At 48.0% G+C, this 24,640-nt stretch overlaps 1 protein-coding gene across 1 annotated transcript in view; it reads left to right on the forward strand.

Moving 5' to 3' along the window:
• Window positions 1-3,135: 3,135 nt before the first annotated feature.
• The window catches only part of ACSBG1 (acyl-CoA synthetase bubblegum family member 1), a 47,855-nt gene continuing 26,350 nt past the window's right edge, over window positions 3,136-24,640 (forward strand). Inside the window, exon 1 of the mRNA XM_060155074.1 lies at window positions 3,136-3,230. Coding sequence (XP_060011057.1) covers window positions 3,151-3,230 — 80 coding nt within the window. The 5' untranslated portion in view covers window positions 3,136-3,150. The remainder of the gene's footprint in view (window positions 3,231-24,640) is intronic.

A 24,640-nucleotide genomic window follows, 5' to 3' on the forward strand; every position in this document is an offset into this window, starting at 1 on the left:
ACACAACATTACAATTTTAAAGTTCACAATTCAGTGGCATTTAGGACATCCACAATGTTGTGCATCCACCAACACTATCTACTTCTAAAACATTTCATCACCCCAAAAAGGAAACCCTGTACCTCTTAAACAATCATACCCCTTCATACATTTTACATGTTCCTGCTATATCAGCAAGGGTCCCGACAAGAAAGAAATGGCCCACTCAGAGGGGCAGTTAGAGAGGGGAGGGCAGGGTTAAGGGAGCCACGAAGGATGGCGAAGCAACAGCAGGGAGCTGGACACTCCTCTGGCCCCAAGCCATCTGGGCGGGATGTCGGATAGGACCTTCAGCTGTCAGGACAAGGATAAAGCTGCTGCCCAAAGGGCAGCCATCAGGGAGGGAGTGAGAGGAATCAAACTCACAACCTCTTTCTGTCTGTCCTCTGTTCTCCAGCTGCCATCTGTATTGGCTTAACTCAGCCAGAGGCCAGAGGCCCTGGTGATACCCACACAGGTGAGCTTTGGGGGACCAAGCCGGTGGAGAGGGAATCTGGGGGGCAAAGGCAGAATAACCAGCACATGGTTATAGACACTTTTCCAAATCAAGTTTGTTAACTTTTTTTTTTTTTCTTTGCGGTACACAGGCCTCTCACCGTTGTGGCCTCTCCCGTTGTGGAGCACAGGCTCTGGACGCACAGGCTCAGAGGCCATGGCTCACGGGCCCAGCCACTCCGTGGCATGTGGGATCTTCCCAGACCGGGGCACGAACCCGCGTACCCTGCATCGGCAGGCGGACTCTCAACCACTGCGCCACCAGGGAAGCCCCGTTAACTATTTTTAAAGCTCAGCTAAATCAGACTCAGCGGTTCCCTGTCCTTCCCCTTAGCACCACGTCCCAGCATCAACCCTATGTGTGAGATGTATCTGTGGTCCTGGTCCTCAGGTGGGGTCAACCCTCCACGCCAGGACCACTGAGTACCCATGCTCCCATCAGCCTTGTTGCCAGCCTGCCAACCCTACCCTCTCCTCACGTGGACCCTTGGCCCACTGCCTGCACTGAGGAGCGGGACGGCCCAGGCCCTCTCGGCCCTGGTGCCTTGGAACCATCTCCTCCTCTGTGGCCTGCACTGCATACTGTAGGGCCTTGTCACTTTCTTGGGAAGCCTCAGACCCCACTACCCCCCTCCCTCCTTAGGGCTCAGGAGCCCCTCTCCAAGCCACCCTCCACCCCCCTGCCAGGTCCTGGCCTCCTTTTTGAACTCTCTTCCTTTTCCAGCTCTCAGGGTCCCTAAGAATCTGAGGGATGGGGTTGGGGGAGGGGAAACTTGCTCTGCCTCATTATACATTTTTCCAAACCTTTCCAGGTTTTCATCTTAACCAAAGCTTTTGAACTTAAAAGTTAAGAACTTGATGTCATTTTTTTCTCTGATTCAGTTTCCCCTTGGGTGGGGCCTCACCACTTATCACTCACAATGATGTCCCACTGGGCACATTCAATCAGCCCATGAGCACGGCTCTCCCCATCACCTTCTCATGTCCAGTTGGAGCTGGCAGCCACCACCCTCATGATCCAAACAGTTAAATTAACGCCCAGAGAGGGGCAGAGACCTGCCCAAGGTCATGGGGAGAAGGGGTCAGTGGAAGATTCGGGCGTCAAAGCCAGCCTCCAGGTCTCCTGTCTAATGTGCCTTCCGTGTATTGGGAGGCAGTCCTAGGGTCCACGCTCTGAATTTTCATGGATTCAGGCAAGCTCTTTCTCAGCCACCTGCCTCTACCAGTTAAGACCTGTGACCCAGCTGAACCTGCTGACCCCTTTTGGGGACATCTCGTAGAATCTCCACCAGTGCCTCCTGTATTCAGGATGTACTCAGTTGGATCATGTGCCCCCGAAAGTCATGCACACCCAGAGCCTTGGAGTGTGACCTTATTTGAAAATAAGCTCTTTACAGATATAATTAGTTAAGATGATATCATACTGGATTAGGGTAGGCCCTAGTCCAATGACTGTTGTCCTTAAGAGAAAATAGGGACCTAGACACAGAGGGCAGACAGTCATGTGGAGACAGAGGCAGAGATTGGAGGGCCACATCTACCAGCCAAGGAACAGAAGGATTTCTGGGAACCACCAGAAGCTAGAAGAGGCAAAGGAAGATTCTTCCCTAGAGCTTTTAGAGACAGCATGGCCCTAATGACCCCTTGATTTCAGACTTCTGGCGTCTAGAACTGTGAGAGAACACATTTCTGTTTTAAGCCACCCAGTTCGTGGTACTTCGTTCCTGCAGGAACTAGTACAGTCTAAGGGGGAGATTTCTGGCACTCAGAGAAAGCCCCCCGCCCCCCGCCGTGCCCTACGTGAATTTTCCACATCTGTTTACAGATGCTGCAGACCCACCATCAGTACTCTTCTTTCCTTTAGCTGATGGAACAGATCGACACTTCTATTTTGGTGCCCCTGGGTGGTCACGTTCCTAGGTCCTCTATCACGTCTGCTTCAGTGCAAATGCTTCTGTCAACTATATCATAGTCCTCAGTGTTGGAAATGTCTCTTTCCTTCCCCTGGACTGGGGTTCCTTGAGGGCAGGAGCCACAGGTCCTCCTCGGATCCCCAGCCTCCAGTGCAGGGCCTGGGGGAGGTGGGCTGTGCGGGTGAAACCCCTTCCTGGGGCTGCGTCCAGCCGACGGTGAGGCAAGGTTGCAGGATGTGGGCAGTCGAGGTTAGCAGCCACTGCAGGATCTGAATCCAGATTGGTGCTGAGAACCTCTTGGGCTACGACGTGGCCTTTTAAAGCCAGTGAGGAGGTTTTCTGGGGGCCCAGAAGCCCTGAGCCCATTGGCCAGACTTCCTGGGAGAACCAGAGTGGATTTGCATGAAAAAGAACACTGGCTTCATTGAAATTCTCCTCATCTTGAGTGAAACAAAATCACAAAGAAAAGGAAAGTTTCAATCCTGAGCAACTTCACCGCTGAGGGGTGTTTTGAGCTTCTAAAAATAGAGAGGAAATGGGTCTCTTTGGGCCACTCTAGTCACTGCCTCCCCAGCCAACCCCCACCACCCAGTCAAGGCCAACCTCTCATGCAGTGGGAAAGAGCTCTCTCTCCAGCAGATGCCCGCGGCGGGTGCCGTGCACTTCTGGAGCCGGACACAGCTGTCCCCCCCAGGACCCCAGCATGCCGGACAGCAGAGTGACCCCGCAGGAGAGCCGGCTGGATGCGAGCCTGGGGACCACCCAAGGACACTTGGGAACCAGGTAAGTTGGAGGTCGGTCTCTGTCCATGGAGCCTCCGGCCGAGCTCTGGACTTGACTCTGCTGTGTGAACCTGGGCAAGCTGCTTCACTCTCTGAGCTTCAGTTTCTTCATCTGGGAAATGAAGGGAAGGGTCTGGATGATCTCTAAATGGAATAAGCCCTGGACTGGGACATGTGTCACTTGACACTGTCTACTCCCCTGTGTGGCCAAGAGGGGCTCAACCGAGGAATGAGGGCATGAGTAGGGGGCTGCAGGTGGATGGAGGAAGAAGTTTTCAGTCAATAGGAATATTTCCCCATCTCCTCAAGGGGGCCTTTGGCATGTGGGGGTCAATGACAGACAAGGACAGGGGAGAGCCAGAGGATCCGGCTCCAGCTTGCTATGTGACCTTGGTGGGTCCCTGCGCCTCTCTGGACTGCAGCTTCCCTGTCTGTACATGAATGCGGTGGTTGAATTTTCCCCAAAGCCCTCCTGCTGTATGTGTTCTGCTAATCTGTGATTCAGAGGAAGCGGATTCAATTGGTCAGCCATTCACTAGTGCCCACTCTGGCCCAGGCCCTGTCCATCCAAGGAGTGGTAAGATCCTGAGAAGTTGAGACCCAGTCCTGGCCCAAGAAGCCCTCAACCAGGAGGCAGGGAGAAGGCAGACACATGGAACCCCAGGGTCCAGATGCCTGTGGTCTGTGCCCAGGAGGAACACAGGCCAGGAGGAGGAGGGAAGCTTCCCACGGGAGACTCTTGAGACAGGTCTTCGATGGTCAGGAGGGCACTAACAGTCAGAGAGGAAGGGCCATGCGGGAGAAGGGACCAGCACTGCCAGGGTGAGAATATGCGAAGCAAGACAGGGAACTCAGGGAAGGGAGAGGCCTGGGTGGCTGGAGTGCGGCAGGGGAGAAGGACAAGGGAGAAATGCCGGGGGCTGAGCCCTATGGGGAGAAGTTGCCAGGGTTTGAGCTACAGAGTGAATGGCCATTGTTCTCAATGAGGGGTTACAAGGAAGGAAAGATGGAGCAAATGGAATAAATGTGAAAGTGCCTCACGGGCAGAGGCCCCTCCCAGGGCTGGAGGCCTGGGCCCTGCCCTGGGTCTGCCGAGAACGGAGAATGGACTCCTGTCCTGCCAGAAGCAGGGGCTCCTTACCTTCAAGACCTCCAAGAGCATGAGGTCCAGCCCCCTCCCTGGGAGGGTCAGTGGGGCCCTCAATGTGGGCTGGCTGGAATTCCCTCACCCTGGGGAATGGGCTCACAGAGGCCTGGACCTGCTTTGCAGACTCCATAAAAGAGAAGCAGCAGAGAGCCCCAGGCTGGGGCAGGGCTGCTAAGGGTAGGTAGGTGAGGAGCCCTGTGGGGGAAGAGAGGGCTGAAAACTCAGAAGGTCAGGCCCCCTGCTTTCTTGCTTAGCGACTTCGGGTAAGTTGTTGAGCTTCTCTGAGCCTGAGTATCACCGTCTGTACAAATGAAGACAAAACGCCTGACCACTGTTAACCCTGCAGAAAATTTGGACAGATTCTATCAGCTGGTGTGTATGAAATGCTTTCAAAGGCACAAGGGCCACCGCTCAAATGCATAGTCAACCTCCTAGCAATGCCTGGGAATTCTCTTAGCAGGCTGCGGGTGCTCATGCCTTGGGTTCCCATCCAGCTCTGCTCTGGACCTAATCTGATTCTGGGCAAGTCACCCTCTCTGAGCCTCAGTTTCTCCATCTGTCAAATGGGGATGATAACGCCTGCTCTGTCGGCCTTGCAGAGTAGTCATGAGGAAAGAACTTTGAACCCCTGTTTAACATTGTTCTCAAGTCAGAGGCCGTTACAGCTGCTGTGATGCCCCTTCAGGCCAGCCCCAGCAGCAAAGGGCTCTATCTCAGGCTTGCCTATCTGTCCTGGCCTTGTGGCCATGGGCTGGCTGCTGCTCCTGGGGGAGGGTGGGCCTACATTCCTCCAATAGCCTGAGAGGGGCCTTATCTTACCCCCTTCCCCTTCCCAGGGTTGCAGAGGGGAGGCCGGAGATCAGGGAGGTGGAGACTGGGAAGAGGAGGGTTTGCACACCAGGCTGACCCACATGAATTCCCTTTTGTGCCACACCACTTGCAGGGTTGGAGGGAGGGAGCCGGGCCAGGGCCAAGAGAGGCTGGGTCTGCTGGGTTGGAGCCAAGACGGGTCAGGCGCTGATCTGGCACCTTGCGCTCTGTGTCCTTTGAGGCTGCGGCTGTAGACCATGCCATCCATCAGGAGTACCCATCGGAGTAGCCCTGTTAAACTCTCAGTGCGGGAGGGACACCAGCCTCCCTGAGCCTGAAGAAGCCCAGGTTGGAGGAAGGGCTTCAGAAGAACCAGAGAAGGAGACAGTTCATCCTGGGTTTGAAGGGTGGTGGATGCCCTGGTGGTAGGCAGGGGCATCCTGTGGACAGAAGCAGTGGTTGTGGAGGAATTACAGGTGGCCGCCAGACCAGTCAGGTTAACTCCTAAGCTAACTCCTAGGTCTGGATAGGCTGGTGTGGCCAGACTAGGGGCAGCCAGGCATGAGGGTTGCCAGAGCCAGAGGAAGAGGCAGAGAGGAGCCCTGGCAGGCGTGGAAGCAGTAGAAGCAGAAGGAGAGCCTAGTTTGGGGAGGTGACTCTGGCAGCAGTGAATACAGGCTGGAGTTGGGAGGCAGACGCCAGGAGAAGGGAGCCTGCAGAGTCGAGTCTGGCCCAGGGAAGGATGGTGAACTCTGAACTGACCATATTCCCCCTGGGCTCCCAGCTGCCTCTCCCAGCCCTGCCTGCTCAAAGACTGGGTGCCGAGAGGAGTTCCCTCAGAGCCAGGAGTGTGGGACAGGCACAGGAGGCTGCTGCAAGCCCAGTGAAGAAGGCTGTTCTCACTGATAAAGCTTTCCAAGGATGGTAGGGAGTGAGCTCCCCATCTCTGGGGTGTGCAAGCCTGGGAGGAACAAACCTAATGCAAATGCTATGGAAATGATACAGGCATCCTTAAGAATATGGAATATCCAGGGCCTTCTAGTTTTCCCAACTTCCTCCCCCTCACTTCCCCATAATATGAGAAATGGTTATCGTAGAGTTGCCTTTTCCCTCTTATTTTGGTATCTTTATTATCTATCTGTTTTCATAAGTATACATTCATCTATTCAAAATTATTTATTATTGAATATGTCAGGTACTATGCTAAGAGAATATCATAGAAAACAAAACAAGCCCCAACTTAAGGAATTAACATACTTGCAGCAAAGACAGACATGAACAAATAATTATATAATTATCTTTTTTTTTTTGTAAATTTATTTATTTTTGGCTGCTTTGATTCTTCATTGCTGAGTACGGGCTTTCTCTAGTTGCATCGAGCGAGAGCTACTCTTCATTGTGGTACGCGGGCTTCTCATTGCGGTGGCTTCTCTTGTTGTGGAGCATGGGCTCTAGGCGTGCAGGCTTCAGTAGTTGTGGCACGCAGGCTCAGTAGTTGTGGCTTGCAGGTTCTAGAGAGCAGGCTCAGTAGTTGTGGCTCATGGGCTTAGTTGCTCCGCGGCATGTGGGATCTTCCCAGACCAGGGCTTGTACCCGTGTCCTCTGCATTGGCAGGCAGATTCTTAACTACTGCACCACCAGGGAAGTCCCAATAATTATACAATTACTTATTAAACTATAAGTGCAAAAGGTGCCATGAAAGAATTAAGGGGGAAAAGGAGGGAATGTGGTCATTGCCACTGAATTGCATACTTAAAAATTATTAAAATGGAAAATGTTTAATTTCTTAATATCTGACTCAGAGGTTGGTGAAGTCTTCCTTGGGAAAAGTAACATTTAAGCTGAGACCCGAAAGAGGAGTAGGAGTTGGTAGGGAAAGATGTTTCTAAGAAAAGGGCATAGCACGTGCAAAGGCCCTGAGGAGCTTGCAGTGTTTGAGAAACTAAAAGACCAGTCGGCACAGGACAGAGGATGTGGGAGTATATTATAAGTACCACAGGAAGGCAAGGTCAAGAGTCCCAGGATAAAGGGCAGGGCACATCCCAGAAGTCAGAATCCCTGGGGCAAAGTAACCCTGGGCACAGACCTCTTTTTCTTTTTTTTTTTAATGATTATTTATTTATTTTACTTATTTGGCTACATTGGGTCTTAGCGGCGGCATGTGGGATCTTCTCTGTGGCACGCGGGATCTTTTGTAGCGACTCCTCATTGCGGTGCGCGGGCTTCTCTCTAGTTGTGGTGCTGAGTGCACGAGCTCAGTAGTTGTGGTGCACGTGCTCTCTAGCTGTGGAGGGCTGGCTCCGGAGTGCGTGGGCAGGCTTCTCTCTAGTTGTGGCACATGGGCTCCAGAGCACATGGGCTCAGTAGTTGCGGCACCTGGACTTAGTTGCCCCGTGGCATGTGGGAACTTAGTTCCCCAACCAGGAATAGAACCCGCATCCCCTGCATTGGCAGGTGGATTCTTAACCACTGGACCACCAGGGAAGTCCCGGTCCTAGACATCTGAATACAAGTCTGGACGCTTTCAGGATGCAGATGAGCCTAGGCCAGCACTGAGTTCCTGCAGGGGCTGTAGAGTCACTGGCTGGGGTCAGTAGAGCCCAAGCTGGCCTGGAGTCAGAACGCTGGGCCAGAAGCTGACTCACTCTGTCCCTAGGCAAGTCCCTGAATGGTAGGCTCTCAGGCCAGTGGGGGTTTTTTAGGTCACTGAGTCTAACCCACTCTGTCACAACATTCACATACTGTCAACCTACCCTGACTTGAATACCTCCAGGGATGACGAACTCACTACTTATCTCTTTGTCCTGCAAAAGACATGGGCAGTGATAGTGAGAGAAAGTCTTATATCACCCTGGGTTCTATGAGTGCCCCCTGGGTCCTGGCTCTAGCCCTCCTCCCCAGGCATCCCTGGCTCCTTGCAAAGGAGCCTGTGAGGAACATTTAAAGTCAGGGCTGGGAAGGTGCTTTGGAAACTGCAAAGGTTGCACCATGTGAAGGACATCTAGGACCTAGCTTGGACTCTAGCCCCAAGCAGCTGTAAAATAAGAATTTATATCTGCAAAATATAATAGGTTGTGTGTAAGCAAAATTTTCATATAGTGAAATGTACAGATATGAGTATAATTTGATGACTTTTGACAAAAAGTATATACCCCTGTAATCAACAACTCAGTAGAAATATAGGACATTTTCATCAGCCCAGAATGTCCTCTCTGCTCCGTTCTAGTCAGCTCTCACCACCATTTGTCCTTAAGCAAACCAGTTTTGAACAGCCACTGTTTTCTGGCGGTTCTTGAACATCATATAAATGGAATCACACAGTATGTACTTTTCTATGTCTGGCTCCTTTCACTTATCATGACGTTTGCACGATTCCTCCATGTATGAAGTGTTTCAGTAGTTCATTCTTTTGTATCATTGAGTAGAATGCCGCCGAGTGGCTAGACCACGATTTGTTTGTCCATTTTCCTGTTGAGGGCATTTGAGTTGTTTCCAGTTTGGGGATTTCATTAGTAAAGCTGCTGTGAACTTTCTTGTATAAGGTTTTCTGTGGACATATATATTCATTTCCTTGGAGAAGACCCTAGAAATACAACTGTTGTATCAGAAGATAGGTATATGTTTAAAGAAGCCACCAGAAGTTTTCCAAAGTGGTCATGCCATCACCAAGAGCAGTTTCTGTTGCTCCAAATCTCTGTCAACACTAAATATTGTTAGTCTTTTTAATTTTACCTATTCTGGTGGTCGAATAGTGGTATCTCATTGTGGTTTTAATTTCTCTGATAATGATGTTGAGCTTATTTTCATGTGCTTATTGGCCATTTCTATATCTTCTTTTGTGAAGTGTCTATCCAGATCTTTAGACCATTTTATAATTGTGTTCTTAATCCTTTTATTACTGATTTGCAGAGATTTCTCTGTATATTCTGGATATCAGTCCCTAACTAGATACTTGTATGGAAAATATTATCTCCCAGTTTGTGGCTTATCTTCATTTCCTTAATGCTGTCTTTTGATGAGCAAACATCTTTTTATTTGATAAATCTAATTTATCTAAGTATTTCTTTTATGGTTAGTGCTTTTGCATCCTCTCTTAAGAAATCTTGGCCTGTACTAAGGTCACAAAGATACTTTTTTCTATGTGTTCTACTAAAAGCTTTAGCCTTTACATTTAGGCCTATGATCCATCTCAAATTAATATTTTCTTTTTTCCCACATTTTTATCCAGTTATTCAAGTGCCATTTGTTGAAAATGATTTTTTTTTCAGTATTAAATTGCTGTGGCTCCTTTGTTTTAAAAGAAAAAAAAAAGAAAGTCAACTGTCCATATGTAGGGACCTATTTCTGGATTTCCTTCCATTGAATGATTTTTCTATATTTATGTCAACACACACTGTCTTCATTACTATAGCTTTATATTAAGTCTTGAATCAGATAGTGTTGGTCCTCCAACTTTGTTCTTTTTTTTTTTTCAAGATTGTTTTGGTTATCCTGGGAGCAGTAGACGCCTCTAAGATGCTCCTCAATGAGTCTTACCTTCTGTATTCTTGTGTAATCCCCTACCCTTGAATGTGGGCCAACCTAGTAACTCATTTCTAAGAAGTAAAATATGGCAAAAGTGATGGAATTTCATTTCAGAGATTTGGTTACAAGAAGACCATGATTTCATTTTTACTGCTCTCCCTCATTTTCTTACTTGCTTGCTCTGAGGGAGAGGCCCAGGTGGCAAGGGCCTGAGGGAACCCTCTGGTCAACAACCATTAAGGATTTGAGACCCTCAGCCCAACAACCTGCAAGGAACTTAATTCTGCCAACAACCCCATGAGTGAGCTTGGAAGCAGATCCTCTCCCAGTTGAACCTTCAGATGAGAACACAGCCCTGGTGACAGTTTGATGACAACATCACAAGAGATTTTGAGCCAGAGGCACTCAGTTAAGCCACACCTAGATGTCTAACCCACAGAAACTGTAAGATAATAAATGCTTGTTTTTTAAGTCACCACGTTTTGGGATACTTGTTATGGAATAATAGGTTACTAACACAATAGCTCCTTTGTATTTCCATGCAAAATTTAGAATTATCTTGTCAGTTGCAACAAAAAAGACTGCTGGAATTTTGACTGAGAATGAATTGAATCTATATTTCAAGTTGGGGAGAATATCCTGATCAATGAACATGGTATGTATTTCCATTTACTTAGGTCTTTGATTTCTCTCAACTATGATTTGTAGTTTTCAGTTGTAGATGTCTTACACCTTTTTTCCTATATTTGTTCCTAAGAATTGTATGGGTTTTGATACTATGTAAATTGTATCTTAAAGTTAATTTTCTAATAATTTGTTATTTATATAAAAATACAATTGATTTTAAAAAATTGACCTTGTATCCTGTGATATTACTAAATTAATTTATTAGTTCTAGTGTTTCTTTCTTTTTTTTTTTTTTTTTTTGCGGTACGCAGACCTCTCACTGTTGTGGCCTCTCCCATTGCAGAGCACAGGCTCCAGACACGCAGGCTCAGCGGCCATGGCTCACGGACTTAGCCGCTCCGCGGTATGTGGGATCTTCCCAAACTGGGGTACGAACCCTTGTCCCCTGCATCGGCAGGCAGACTCTCAACAACTGCGCCACCAGGGAAGCCCTAGTGTTTCTTTTTATAGATCCCCTAGGATTTTTTTATATATACAATTTTGTTATCTATTTTAAAAGATAGTTTTACTTCTTTTACTTCCAATCATTTTCCCTTTTAAATTTTTTTTTTTTTTTTTTTTTTGCCTTACGGCACAGGCTAGGACCTCCAATATGATGCTGAATAGAGGTAGTAAGAGTGGGCATCCTTGTCTTGTTTCTAATATATTTAGCATTTCCACTGATCTTCATTCCTTCTTGTAAATCCATGTTTTCATCTGGTGTAATTCCTATCAGCCCGAATAAATCCCTATAGCATTTCTTGTAGTGAAGGTGTCCTAGTTAATCTCTTGCTGCTTAACAAATCACTCAAAACTGTGGTGCCTCAAACCAACAACAATCATTTATTATCTCTCATCGTTTATATGGGTCAGTAATTCAGGAGCAACTTAGTTAAGTGGTTCTGGCTCAGGGTCTCTCATGAGGTTACAGCCAAGATGTCAGCCAGGGTAATACTCATCTGGAATTGGAAGACTCTCTTTCAAGCTCACTTATAAGGTCGTTGGTAGACCTCTGTTCCTCACTGGCTGTGTTAGTTTCCTGTTGCCACTTTAACAAATTACCACAAGCTTGGTGGTTTAAGACAGAACTTTATTCTTTCATAGTTCTGGAAGCCAGAAGTCTGAAATCAGTTTCACAGGGCGTAAATCAAGGGTCAGCAGGGCTGTGCTCCCTCCAGAGGCTCTAGGAGAGAATCCGTTCTTGGCCTCTTCCGTCTCCTGGAGGCTCCCCGCATCCACCCTTGGCTTGTGGTCGCACCACTCCAATCTCTGCCTCTGTGGTCACATTGCCTTCTCTTCTGTGTGTGTGTCAAATCTCCTTCTGCCTCCCTCATGTAAGGATACAAGTGAGTGCATTTAATGCCCACCTGGATAATCCAGGATAATGTCCCTGCCTCAAGATCCTTAATTTAATCACATCTGCAAAATCCTTTTTTAGGGGGTGGGGAGGGGAGGCATGTAAAGGCATGTAAGATAATATTCAGTTTCCAGAGATTAGGAGATGAATATTTGCAGGGGGGTGGGGCATTTTTCAACTTACTACATTGGTGTTGTCCAGAGACTTTAGTTTTGCCAGTGGACCTCTCTATAGGCTGCTTAAGTGTCTTCTTGACATGACAGCTGGTGGCTGGGCCCAGGGCCATCTCAAAGTTTTCTTTACTCATATGTCTGATGCCTGAGGTGGTAAGACTCAATAAGCTGGGATTGGGAACAGCTGGGGAGCCTCAGTATCTCTATTTCTATGTAGCTTCTTCACATGGTCTCCTTCATGGTGGCTTCAAGGTAGCCAGATTTCTGACATGGTGGGTCAGGGATCCAAAAAGCGTGTATCCTGAGAGAGTCAGGTGAAAACCGTATCACCTTTTATGATCTAGCCTTGGAAATTACATAGTGTCACTTCTACTACATTGTATTTGTTAGAAGCTGGTCATTAAGGCCATCCCATATTCAAGGAGAAGAGAATAAAACTCAGCCTATTGATGGGAATAGTGTAAAGAATTTGCAGACATGATTTCAAACCATCACAGAAGTGCGCTGGTGAAAAATCCTCCCATCCTGCATTTAAATGAAATGTCATTATTTCACTTTGTTTTTAATTGAAATATAGTTGATTTACAATGTTGTGTTAGTTTCAGGTGTCCAGCAAAATGATTCAGTCATATATATATATATATATATATATATATAGTTTTAGATTCTTTTCCATTAGAGATTATTGTAAGATATTGAGTATAGTTCCCTGTGCTATACAGTAGGTCCTTGTTGGTTATCCATTTTATATTTGCTTTCATTTTGAAAGATGTTTTTTGAAAGATATTTGATTTGTCTCACAGGTAACTGAGGCTCTGTTCACTTTTTTTAATATAACAGCTTTATTGAGATATAAACTACATGCCATAAAATTTACCCATTTAAAGTATAAAATCCAGTGGGTTTTAGTATGTTCTCAGAGTTGTGCAAACATCACCACAGTCCATTTTATTTTATTATTTTTTGTGTGTGGCTGTGCTGTGAGGCATGTGGGATCTTAGTTCCCTGACCAGGAATGAACCCTTGTCCCTTGCAGTGGAAGCATGGAGTCTTAATCACTGGACATCCAGGGAATTCCCCACAGTCCATTTAAAAATATTTTCATTACCCCAGAAGAAACCCTAGACCCATTAGCAGTCACTCTCCATTTCCCCTCAAGCCTCCAGCCCTAGGCAACCACAAATCTGCTTTTTGTCTCTATAGATCTGCTTATTCTAGACCTCTCACTTAAAGGAACTGATATAATATATCATCTATTGTGAATGGCTTCTTTCACTTAGAATGATATTTTCATGATTCATCTGTGTCATATCATGTATCAGTACTTCATTCCTTTTATGGCCAAATAATGTTCCAGTGTATGGACATGCCACATTTTGTTTACCCAGTCATCAGTTGATGGACACTTGAGTTGTCATTTTCTGGCTATTATGAATAATGCTCCAATGAACATTTATGTACAAGTTTTTGTATGGACATACGTTTTAATTTCTTTTGGGTATAAAGCTAGAAGTGGAATTGTTTGGTCATATAATAACTCTATGTATAACCTTTTGAGGAACTAGCACACTGTTTTCCAAAGCAGCTGCATTCCCACCAGCAGTGTACAAGAGCTCCAATTTCTCCACATCCTCACCAACACTGTTAGTATCTGTATTTTATAAACAGCCATTCCAGTGGGTATGAAGTGTTATCTCATTCTGGTTTTGATTTGCATTTCCTGATAGCTGATGGTGTTGAACATCCTTTAATGTGCTTGTTGTCCATTTGTATGTCTTCTTTGGGGAAATGTCTATTCAAATCCTTGCCCCGTTTTAATTGGGTTTTTTTTCTTTCCTTTCTTGTTGTTGTTGAATTGTTAGAGTTCTTTATATATTCTATACAATTCTCTTATCAGATAAATGATTTGAAGATATTTCCTTCCATTCTGTGGGTTATCTTTTCACCTTCTTGATGGTGTCCTTTGAAGCACAAAGAGGTTTAATCTTGATGTAGTCCAATTTACCTGTTTTTGTTTTGTTGCTTGTACTTTTGGTGTCATAGCTAAGAAGGCTTTACCTAACTGAAGTCCACCTCCATGCTTTCACTGCCTAGGGTGTGGGTTCCACCCCTGGTCAGGCAACTAAGATCCCACAAGCCATGTGGCGTGGCCAAAAACCCCCCCAAAAAACAAAAAAATAACAACTTAAGTCCACATAGATTTTCTTCTAATATTTTTACAGTTTAAGCTCTTACATTTCGGCCTTTGATATATTTTGAGTTAATTTTTTGTGTATGGTATGAGGAAAGGGTCCAACTTTATTCTTTTGCATGTGGATATTGAGTTGTCCCAGCACCATTTTTTGATTTGTACCATTTGTTGAAAAGAATACTTCCGCATTGAATTGGCATGGCACCCTTGTTGAAAATCAGTTGACTATAAATGTGAAGGTGGATTTCTGAATCCTATATTCTATTCCATTCATCTATATGTCTATCCTATACCAGTATCACTTTGTCCTGATTACTGTAGTGTAGGTTTATAGTATGTTTTGAAATCAAGAAGTGTGGTCCTCCAACTTCAGTCTTTTTCAAGATTGTTTCGTCTATCCTGGGTCTTTGGAAGTTTCATAGTAATTTTAGACCAGTTTGTTAATTTCTGCCAAAATGCCAGCTAGGATTTTGATAGAGATTATGTTGACCGATAGATCAATTTGGCTATCTTTTTTTTAAAAAGTTTTTTTTAATTAATTAATTTTATTTATTTATCCCTGGCTGCACTGGGTCTTCGTTGCTGCGCGTGGGCCTTCTCCAGTTGCGGTGAGCGGGGGCTACTCTTCATTGCAGTGCGTGAGCCTCTCATTGCGGTGTCTGCTCTCGTTGCAGAGCACTGTCTCTAGGCGCGTGGGCTTCAGTAGTTGTGGCGCGTGGGCTCAGTAGTTGTGGTTTGCGGGCTCTAGAGCACAGGCTTAGTAGTTGTGGTGCATAGGCTTAGCTGCTTTGCGGCATGTGGGATCCTCCCAGACTAGAGCTCAAACTCGCGTCCCCTGCATTGGCAGGCAGATTCCCAATGACTGTACCATCAGGGAATACCCAGTTTGGCTATCTTAACAATATTATTATTGCCATTTTAACAATATTAAGTCTCTTTGCTTAGCTTAGCATTTGCTTAGCTCTTTGTTAATTTCTTTCAACAATGTTTCATTCTGTTCAATTAAAAAATCTTTTTTCTCTCTAGTATTTGGATTAAATAATTTCTATTATTCTGTCTTCATGTGTATGAACTTTTTTTGGGGGGGGTAGTTTCCAATCTGCTGTTAAGCTCATCTGGTGAATTTTTCATTTCAGAGATTGTACTTTTCTTATACTTTCTATTTTTATGTTGCAATTCTCCATCTGTTCATCAGTTATCATTTTTTCTTTAAATTATCAAACATGTGTTAGTAGCTGTTTTAAAGCCTTTGTATATTTATTCTAACATCTGCGTCATACCTGAGTTGTTTCTATTGGCTGTTTTCTTCCCCTTGATTTTGGCTCACATTCCCTGCTTTTTCAGATGTCTGATCATTTTTTTGTTATATGTTGGATGCTGTGATATGTCAGGAGTATGCTGATTTGAAGAATTTAAAAATACATGTGCATTAAACTAGCGTCTCAGCCACAATGCTCTGCCTTTCTGAGCCAGTTGCTCCTAAGAAAACCCATGTTGCTGAAGTGTGTGGAGAGGCATAAGGAGCTTCAGAGAGCCTCACCCAATTTTAGGCGGAGCATATGGTGGTTCAGAACATAAAATCTGGAATCAGATTGCCTGGATTTGAATCCCAACTATTCCAATTACAAGCTGTATAACCTCCAGCAAGTTACTTCGTCTCTTTGTCCTTCCATTTCCAATTAGATGGGGCATTCTAATTTAGTACCTACTTTATAAGATCGTTGAGATAAGTAAATAACACATGTAAGGCAATTGGAACAGCACCTGGCACATACTAATTGCTCAGTAAATGTTAGTTCTCACTTTTAAAAAAGTGAAACCATGTTCCCCTAAAAGACCAGCCTCCCACAGCGCTGTGCCTCCACCTCGCGACCCCCTTGCCTGCCATGCTCACAGATACCTCTCCTGTATACAGGCCATGTACGTGCCTCTCTCCTTCACCCTCCTCTTTAGACTGTGGGCTCCTCTAGGGCAGAGACCAAGTCTGGGAGCCAACATTCATGTGCTGCAGGGACACGACACCCCTGTTGGTAGAAGTCTAACTCCCAGCTCTGCCCCCAACCTGACACCATGAAGTTCCTCTGGCCGAGGAGTGGGCAGTATTCTTCCTTCCTCTCATCTCCTTAGTAGAAACATGGAAAACCACCTATCATCAGAGCTGGGACTTAGAGACTATCCCTTCCACCCCTTCATTTTATAGATGGAGTAACTGAAGTCCTAACAGGAGAAATGTGCCCAAAGTCAAACTCGTGGTACTTCACGTACAAATGGCAATTTTCTAGGAGTCTTTGCTTTGTGTTGGAATTATGTCAACTCCAAGCTTCATACTGCTCTCCCAACGATGATTCAAGACACCAATTGACAGTTATCTGTGTCTGTCATCAATGCAACATAAGAAAATGGTTTGACGGTTTAAACCTTGGCTATATACAAAATTTTTCAAAATTTTGGAGGAAGGGTGTAAAGAAGGGTCTAATGATGAATGATTGGAAGCAGGAGTTTAGAGGACCATGGGATGCCCACCTTTCTACACTTCCCGCCCTTTTGCCCCTGCCCCACCCACTCGAATCACCCAGCAGACCTGAGACTATTGAGGTATAGCCTGTTGGTTAAGAGCATAAACACTGAAGCCCACTTGCGCGAATTTGCATCCTACTCTGCTAACTGAAAGACCTTGAGCAAGTTACATAATCTCCTTGTACTTCAGTTTCCTCATCTGTAAAGTGGGGATAGTGATAGGAATTACCTTACGGGGCTGTTGTGAGGATTAAATGAGTTAATATATGTGTAGGGTGCACAGAACATTGCCTGGCGCACAGTTAGTGCTGCATACCTGTTAGCTATTAGCCATTACTATCGTTATTCTTGCCTTGTTTTCCCCCGGCTCCTCAGGCCTGGGAGCCTAGTAACACCCAACCTCGTAGCCTTGTCTCTGCCTGGTGCAGCAGAATTCCAGCTCAGGCCCCCAGATCACCAGTCATAGACAGAAAACTGGAAGGCCCTCTGTCTGTGACTTACCTGAGGAAACTGAGTCCCAGAGAGGACCAGGAACTTGCCCAAGTTTACCCAACTAAGGCAGAACCTGGGCTAGAATCCAGATGTCCCAGTGCCCAGGGACCTGTCTTGGGCATGACCAGACTCCTTCCAGGCTTTGCAGGGGAGTTCAGTGTGACCGTGCAGACTGTGTGATTAGCTAGACAGGGTTAAACACTGAGCCACTGCCAACTGGGTTAGAAGTCAGCTGGCTGGCGGGACGGCCCCACCACCATGGATGGTGGGAGCCAAGGTGAAGCTGGGACTAGCCTTTGGCCTCTCAGCAAACACTCTGCTGTTGGGCCCTCAGTCACAGTCAAGGGCCCCTGAGTGCCTGCCCCAAATATGTTCCTTCTGGTGGATCTGGGGGGATATGTCTTAGACCACCCTTGCCCCGTCCTCACCCTTTCCAAGAGACCATGGATCCCCAAAAGATCTCTGCATTGGCCAATGTCCCCCTGTGAGCTGGGGGACCAAGGCCGGGGACGGTCCACAACCTGAGTCTATGACCAGGGCCCTGTATCCTCTTCTGTCTGCACCAGCATCCCCTGCTGCACCATTGCCTGGGACGCTTACCCTCTGCCTCTCATAAAATAAACCTTCACCCCTATCCAACTTTCTCCCTTTAATTTTGCTGTACCCCCTACCCCAGCCTGGGTCTGGTGACCCCACAGTGACCTTGAATGCATCTTTGTTTTTTGACTGTCAGTCCCATCATCTCCAAGCCTTCCAGGCAGGGACCAGGCTCACTGGGCTCACCTCTGCCCCCAGGCCCCCTGTATGTCTGCAGAGGAGGCACTCAGTCAATAATCAGAGTAGGAAGGAGGAGAGTCGCGGAGCCGTCCGTCATGGGGCAGGGAGAGATCATTTCCAGCTCTGAGAATATGGACTTAAGGTTTTTATCTCAGGGTAGACAATTATGTTTTAAAAAGTAACACCCAGACTCTCAATGTTAAGTGCTCTGGGATGGGCTCAGCCAGGACAGCTCCAGGAAGAAACATGAGAGCTGGGGGCCCCCTCCCAGAGGGCTTCCGGGAGGAGGAAGGGTCTGAAGAACAGTTGGAAGCTTCTGCCAGGGGGAGGCAACCTTGTGGCTTTTCTGTTTTGTTTTGTTTTTTTTAACATCTTTATTGGAGTGTAATTGCTTTACAATGGTGTGTTAGTTTCTGCTTTATAACAAAGTGAATCAGTTATACATATACATATGTCCCCACATCTCTTCCCTCTTGCATCTCCCTCCCTCCCACCCTCCCTATCCCACCCCTCTAGGTGGTCACAAAGCACCGAGCTGATCTCCCTGTGCTAGGGGATAGAAAGGGAAGATGACACATTTCCCAAGCCCTCCTGCCTAGAATAAGCCCATTTGCCCAGCCTCCTCGTCAGTTTGGGAACTCTACATCCAGAGTGGCTGTCGAGCTGCCCGGGAGGGGCTGAGGTATCTGGGCACGTCCTGCTGGACCCCCGAAGTGAGGACACTTCTCCCACCATGCCCACCCACATCGACCCCCAGTGCCAACTCCTATCATCAACAACAATGCTCTGTCCTCACTAGGAAAGCGGGAGGAGGAGAAGAGGGGCAGCCCGTATTCTCTTCAGGACAGAGGAGGAGTCCGCATTCCCTTCTGGGGTTCACTGGGTTGGTTGTTAATATAGCATGGGCTTCCCAAGCCCCCTGGGTGCCCTGAAACTGCAAGAGACCATCTGCAAACATTGATGGTGGGGCCAGGGGAGGGCTTCCAGCAGTTTCTCAAAGGGCTCATAACTCATGGGAGGCTCAGGACAAACACCCCGAACCCAAATTGTCAGGGTGCCCTGAGGTGGCAGTGGGCACGGATCACTGGGGGAAAAGGCCATTAAGAAACTGGAATTTGGGACTTCCCTGGTGGTCCAGTGGTTAAGACTCTGCATTTCCAATGCAGGGGTCACAGGTTCAATCCCTGGTTGCGGAACTAAGACCTCACGTGCCGTGCAGTGCAGCCAAAAAACAAACTTGAATTTGAAAGGGCAGAATTCTCTTGAAGCTGGTGTGCTGGTAGTGACAGGCCAGCTTAGTGTAGCAATCTGGAAGTCATCTGCCATCTGACTGGGTGGAGGAACTTGGAACAACTCCCGCCCCATCCTGATGCTATGCCCTGACTCTTAGCCTTCGAATTAGGACTTAAGTTCCCCCTAACACCCAGTGGGACTGCCTCCATTTTTTTACTTCATCCAATCCCCACTTACCCCAAGGCAGTTGGCAGGTGAAAACTAAGGTGGGGAGGTAACTCTGGGGTGATGGGAGTGGGAGGCGAAACAGCACAGTGGTTGGGAGGGGCGTTTCTAGAGAGCATGGCCCAGGTTTTAGAAGATGCAGGTTTACTGCCACAAACCTGAGAGTCTCTGGAATGAGGTGCAAGTGGAGGGGGCGTTTGAGGACAAGAGGGCAACGTGCAGAGATATTGTTACCGTGGAAGAGGGGCTTGCCAGAGGCAATGTGAGATGGAGCTGTTGTCTGAATTTTTTTTTTTTTTTTTTCCTCCGGTACACAGGCCTCTCACTATTGTGGCCTCTCCCGCTGTGGAGCACAGGCTCCGGACGCGCAGGCTTAGCGGCCATGGCTCACGGGCCCAGCCGCTCTGCGGCATGTGGGATCTTCCCGGACCGGGGCACGAACCCGTGTCCCCTGCATCGGCAGGCGGACTCTCAACCACTGCGCCACCAGGGAAGCCCTGGCTGAATTTTATGATGCAAATAATGGTTAGATCTAGCTTATGTGGTGTCCTGGTCTCAGGGCCAGTTATGGAGACCTGGATTTCAAATGCCATCTCTGCCTCTTGCTGGGTGTGTGACACTGAACAAGTCTAAAACTCTCTGGGCCTCTCACCTCACCTGCAAAATGAGACTATTACTACATTCCATATTAGGTTGTTAGGAGGATGCAAAGAGCTAACGCACATAAAGCACTTGGCACAATGTGTGCATTTAGTAAAGAAAAGTTAAAAAAAAAAAAAAATGTCAAACCTCCTGCCCAGACCCTGGGGCCCAGGGCTGGCTCCAGGTGGAGGGCCCCGTGGCAGGAACAGTGTCGTTGTGTGGCTCTACCCAGGATGACAGCCAACACACCCACCTGCACTGGCATCTAGACCCCTCCCCTGCCTCCTGCCCTCTTTATGTAAGCCTCACAGGTGAGCAGCTAGAACCTGAGCCAGGTGGGTCAAAGGTATCTGGGGCCACACCTCACCCGCAGGCCCAAGGCAGGATGGGGCGGGTCCCCACTGACGCCCAGCCCCACTGCATCATCACCTGGAACCAGGGGACCCGGCAGCACTGGCTCCGACACCCATGATGCTTTAGCTGAAGGAGCACAGGGGATGTTGAGCTCTGTGCCTGCCAGCCCCAAGGAGGAAGGTGAGTGCCCTGCGGCAGCCAGACCCTCGCAACTTGCAGTCCTCTCTAAGTCCTCGGTGGGGGTCTTCCAGTTGGGAGTCAGGAATCACAAGAGAGATTTCAGGGGCACCGATCTTTGAGGTGAGACAGGCAGGTCATGCAGACTAAAGAGCAGTGGGGGGTGTGGGGTCCACCGTGCAGGGGAATGGGGAAACCCGTGGGAAGCAGCGCTGCAGACTAGGTCACTGTTGAGAGCTCCAGCCTGTGCAGAGGGACCAGTCTGTGTGGCCAGGACCGTGGGATTTGGAGGAGGCACTGCTCCTCTCCCTACTTGGGGTTTTTAGGATTTGGGAAAGTATTTGGGCAACGCCCTCCACTGAAAACGTCCTGTGGCGTATAGGAGTAGGGTTCTCCCTTTGCCCCCAGAGCAGAGAGAGGTGAGAACCAGAACAAGAAACGGCGGTGTGGGGCTGGACGGTTGCCAATAGTGGGCAAGAGTCTTTGCAAAGCAGGAGGCCCAAGAATTTGATGTATTTGCTCATCCTGGTGACCGATGGATCCTGGGGACTAGAGAGCCCGGAGGCCGAAGGCAGCCACCTCCTGCAATGCTGCGTTGTTCCTGATGCGATTAGAGCATGTGGGCTTAGGAGGCGGTAAATTGCAGTCCGGTACCGAGGCTGGGAGCCAGTGAGTCGTGTCCAGGAAGGAGGGCAGGTGCCCCCTTAGCCCAGCCAGGCCACGAGGTGACTCACGCTGTGTCTCTATTGCAGGATGGTTTTGTGGTGCTGGACCTCTCTGGGGCTGATGCGGCTCTCCCGGGGAATGCTGGGACAAGCTCTCTGAGGTTCTCACTCTCTCCCCAGTGAGCTCGCAGGGTGTGGCCACCCCTCAGGGACCATGCCAGAGGCATTCCTGCTCAGGTCTGCCAGCTCCACCCTGAGGACCATGTAAGGAACAAGGATCCCACCCTCTTCCCACCTCCTGGCCCCCACGCTGCCTCCCAGAGCGAGTACCCAGGCTCGGCCGGGTGTCTCGACCCCCAGACTTGGATTGGGTCTTTTCACCCTTCTTAGTCACCATCCTAATCTCACCAAAGAATTTCTTCCTACTTATTCCCCAAAAGATCCATGAGAGTTCACCAGTAAGGATGAGAGCTGTTGATCTACTAAGCACTTTACATGTATCCTCTTATCCTCACAACAGCCATAGGATTTAGGCAGAAAACCTAGGCTCAGAGAGGTACAGTGACTTGCCCAAGGTTGTACGGCAAGTAAAGTGACTTGAACAGGCCGACTCTGGTAAATCTCAACGCTCTATTATTTCAAGAAAGCATTTATTGAACACCTACTGCACACAGAGCAGAGGGTTGATTGGGAAGAAAGAGCCACAGGAATAAAGAGGAGATGGATCCCCATCCATGAGGGGTTCACATGGAAAACGAAGGCTCCCCTCGACTTACGTGTCACACACAGAGTGACAACTTGGGAACAATTAGATCCAACGAACATTTACTGAGCTCCAACTGCATGCCAGAGAGTACTTAGGGACAGAGGTCAGGGTTGAATCAGACATGACCCGTACTCTCAAGGAGCTTCCCAAGCCACGTGTGGCCTTCAAAGCCCAAACCTGAGTGTTTGAGGGCTACAAGGGTGAGAGGTGTTGGGGATAATCCGGGAGGACTTCCTGGAGGAACTGAAGGAAGCTTTTGGTAGGCTGTGTCTTTAAATGGTTCCCATCAGCTCTTCTGCCAAGATTGGAGGAGAAAGGAGAGCCAGTTCAGAGAGAGGAGAGTGCGGGCTTTCCCAGACTCCTCTGTCTGCCCCACACACATCACAATATGTCTGCTCATACATGCCCTTCAAGTGTTTTCTTGCTCCCTGTGCTACTGGGCAGGTGCTGAAGAAGTTTTTGCTTCTGTGAAAGTGAGTAAAGGCAAGATGCTCATGGTGTGTGTGTGTGTGTGTGTGTGTGTGTGTGTGTGTGTGTGTGTGTAGTGTGAGCTGGGGTTGAGAGCAATTCCCGTCCTCATCAGGGATACTTTTTGGATCTTCTTCCTCCTAGGAATGAGTAAAGCAGGGCAAGTCAGCCTCCTTGGGCCATTCTCCCACCATAACTGTCATTCTGCTGCTTAGGAACTTCCGCCTCTGGGACTGAGCCAAGTTCTGGAGCGCTGTATTCCAGGAGGAGTCTAAGATTCCAGAATGACGGGGATACCGTGTCAATCACCTTTGCCCGGCTCATCGTGTTGACTATAATAGTCGTACCTCACTTGCTGGGGTCATTTACCAGCCACGTGTTCCTTCTGGCATGGCAGCAAGAATTAGAAGGGGCCCAAAATGCTTTTAAGGAGTCAAAACTGAAGGGATTGCTCCCCAAATCTCTTTTCTTTGAGGAAAACATTATAAATTTCACTTTGGAAGCCATCTCCTCTGAGTTAACTGACAATTCTAACAAGCTTGGATATTTTATTTCCTAGTCTGCTACCAAAAAAACCCTGTAAAGTAGGAGGGAGGTGAGTTGCTAGAGGCCGGCACAGTGACAGTGGCAAGAAGTGACCACTAGTAATGCAGATGAGAATTAAAAACTAAAGACGACCATGGCCAACAAAGACGTGTGAGGCAGCAGCCACCTTGGGAAGGGGCAGATGGCCCTCGACGCGATGCAGTTTCGCTCATTTTTGTGTTACAAGCCAGACCTGTAGAGTTTGTTACTAGTATGACCTTGAGTGAAGTGAGCAGGAAAAAGTTATAGGGGGGTCCAGCAAATTCTGTTTCAGATGATGGACAAGGATACCCTCCCCCTAAGGGGACTAAATCTTGAGGGTTCAAACCAAGAGGAAGAGCGTACTTTACTCATTTGGATAATTAGGTGGTTTTTTAAAAAATTAATTTATTTTAGTTTTGGCTGTGTTGGGTCTTCGTTGCTGTACGGGCTTTCTCTAGTTGCGGCGATCAGGGGCTACTCTTTCTTGCGGTGCGCGGGCTTCTCATTGCGGTGGCTTCTCTTGCTGCGGAGCACGGGCTCTAGGCATGCGGGCTTCAGTAGTTGTGGCACGTGAGCACAGTAGTTGTGGCTCGCGGCTCTAGAACACAGGCTCAGTAGTTGTGGCGCATGGGCTTAGTTGCTCCGCAGCATGTGGGATCTTCCCGGATCAGGGCTCGAACCCGTGTCCCCTGCATTGGCAGGCAGATTCTTAACCACTGCGCCACCCGGGAAACCCATTTAGCTATTTTAAAACCAGAACCAGTTTATGCAAATTTTATTAGGTGGCAGAAATGCTGCCTGTACCTTTTGATGGTGAGGATTTAAAAACAGGCTTGTTTGTGAGGAAGCAGTTAAGATGGTGGGAGATTACAGCCAGTGATGCCTTGGCTAATTTGGGGGTGGCTGCCCACAGCTGGTGATTTCAAAAGCTGATTGGCTTTAAGCACTTGGTTTACCCTGTGGGCAGCCCTATCTTTGGAGGACAGGGGCCGAGATAGAGCATGGATGTTACACCAAGTTCACAGTCCTCCCCCGGACTCTCAGTGTGGGACCCTCCGCCTAGTTATGTGCGTGTCCCCCCATTTGCCCTGTAATTGTCTGAGCCCAGAGTGCAGGAGTCATTTGATAACACTATAGTCTTCTTTGTCCCAAGGTGGAGGCAACTTTTACTCAAAACCCAAGAGATTAATGGCAGTAACCGATGATCCAAAGTCAGCAGGACAAGTCCCACGGTGTTCAGAACCCTCTGTTTCCCTCTGCCTGGCACAGCAGGCCTCACCCCAGAAGCATGCTTTGTCATCTTTTCAGTCCTTCCGGCAGCCTCCCTGGGGCAGGTCACCATAGCAACAGAAGGGCTGCTTCAGCCCCGTGGCCCAGCCTTGTTCACAAAGTTCCCAAGAAGGGGACCAGCTTGGCACCCCACTCATCCCCCTCCTCCTCACTGCCCTCCCTTCATAACCTCATGATGTCTTTTGCTTTAAAACCTATCTCAGGTTCTTAAACAGACTGGCACCAGGTGGGCCTGCATGTGTTTTCAAACTTAATTTGAACCTGCGGTACCAGCAAGGAGTAAGGACGAATGTGAGAAGCAGGTAACTGAGCAAGCTGCCTGGGGACTAGGTAGAGATGGGACCAGCCCCACCCTGACAGACAGGTGGGA

Source organism: Lagenorhynchus albirostris, chromosome 1 (genome assembly GCF_949774975.1).
Source record: "Lagenorhynchus albirostris chromosome 1, mLagAlb1.1, whole genome shotgun sequence".
NCBI classification, from domain to species: Eukaryota; Metazoa; Chordata; class Mammalia; order Artiodactyla; family Delphinidae; genus Lagenorhynchus; species Lagenorhynchus albirostris.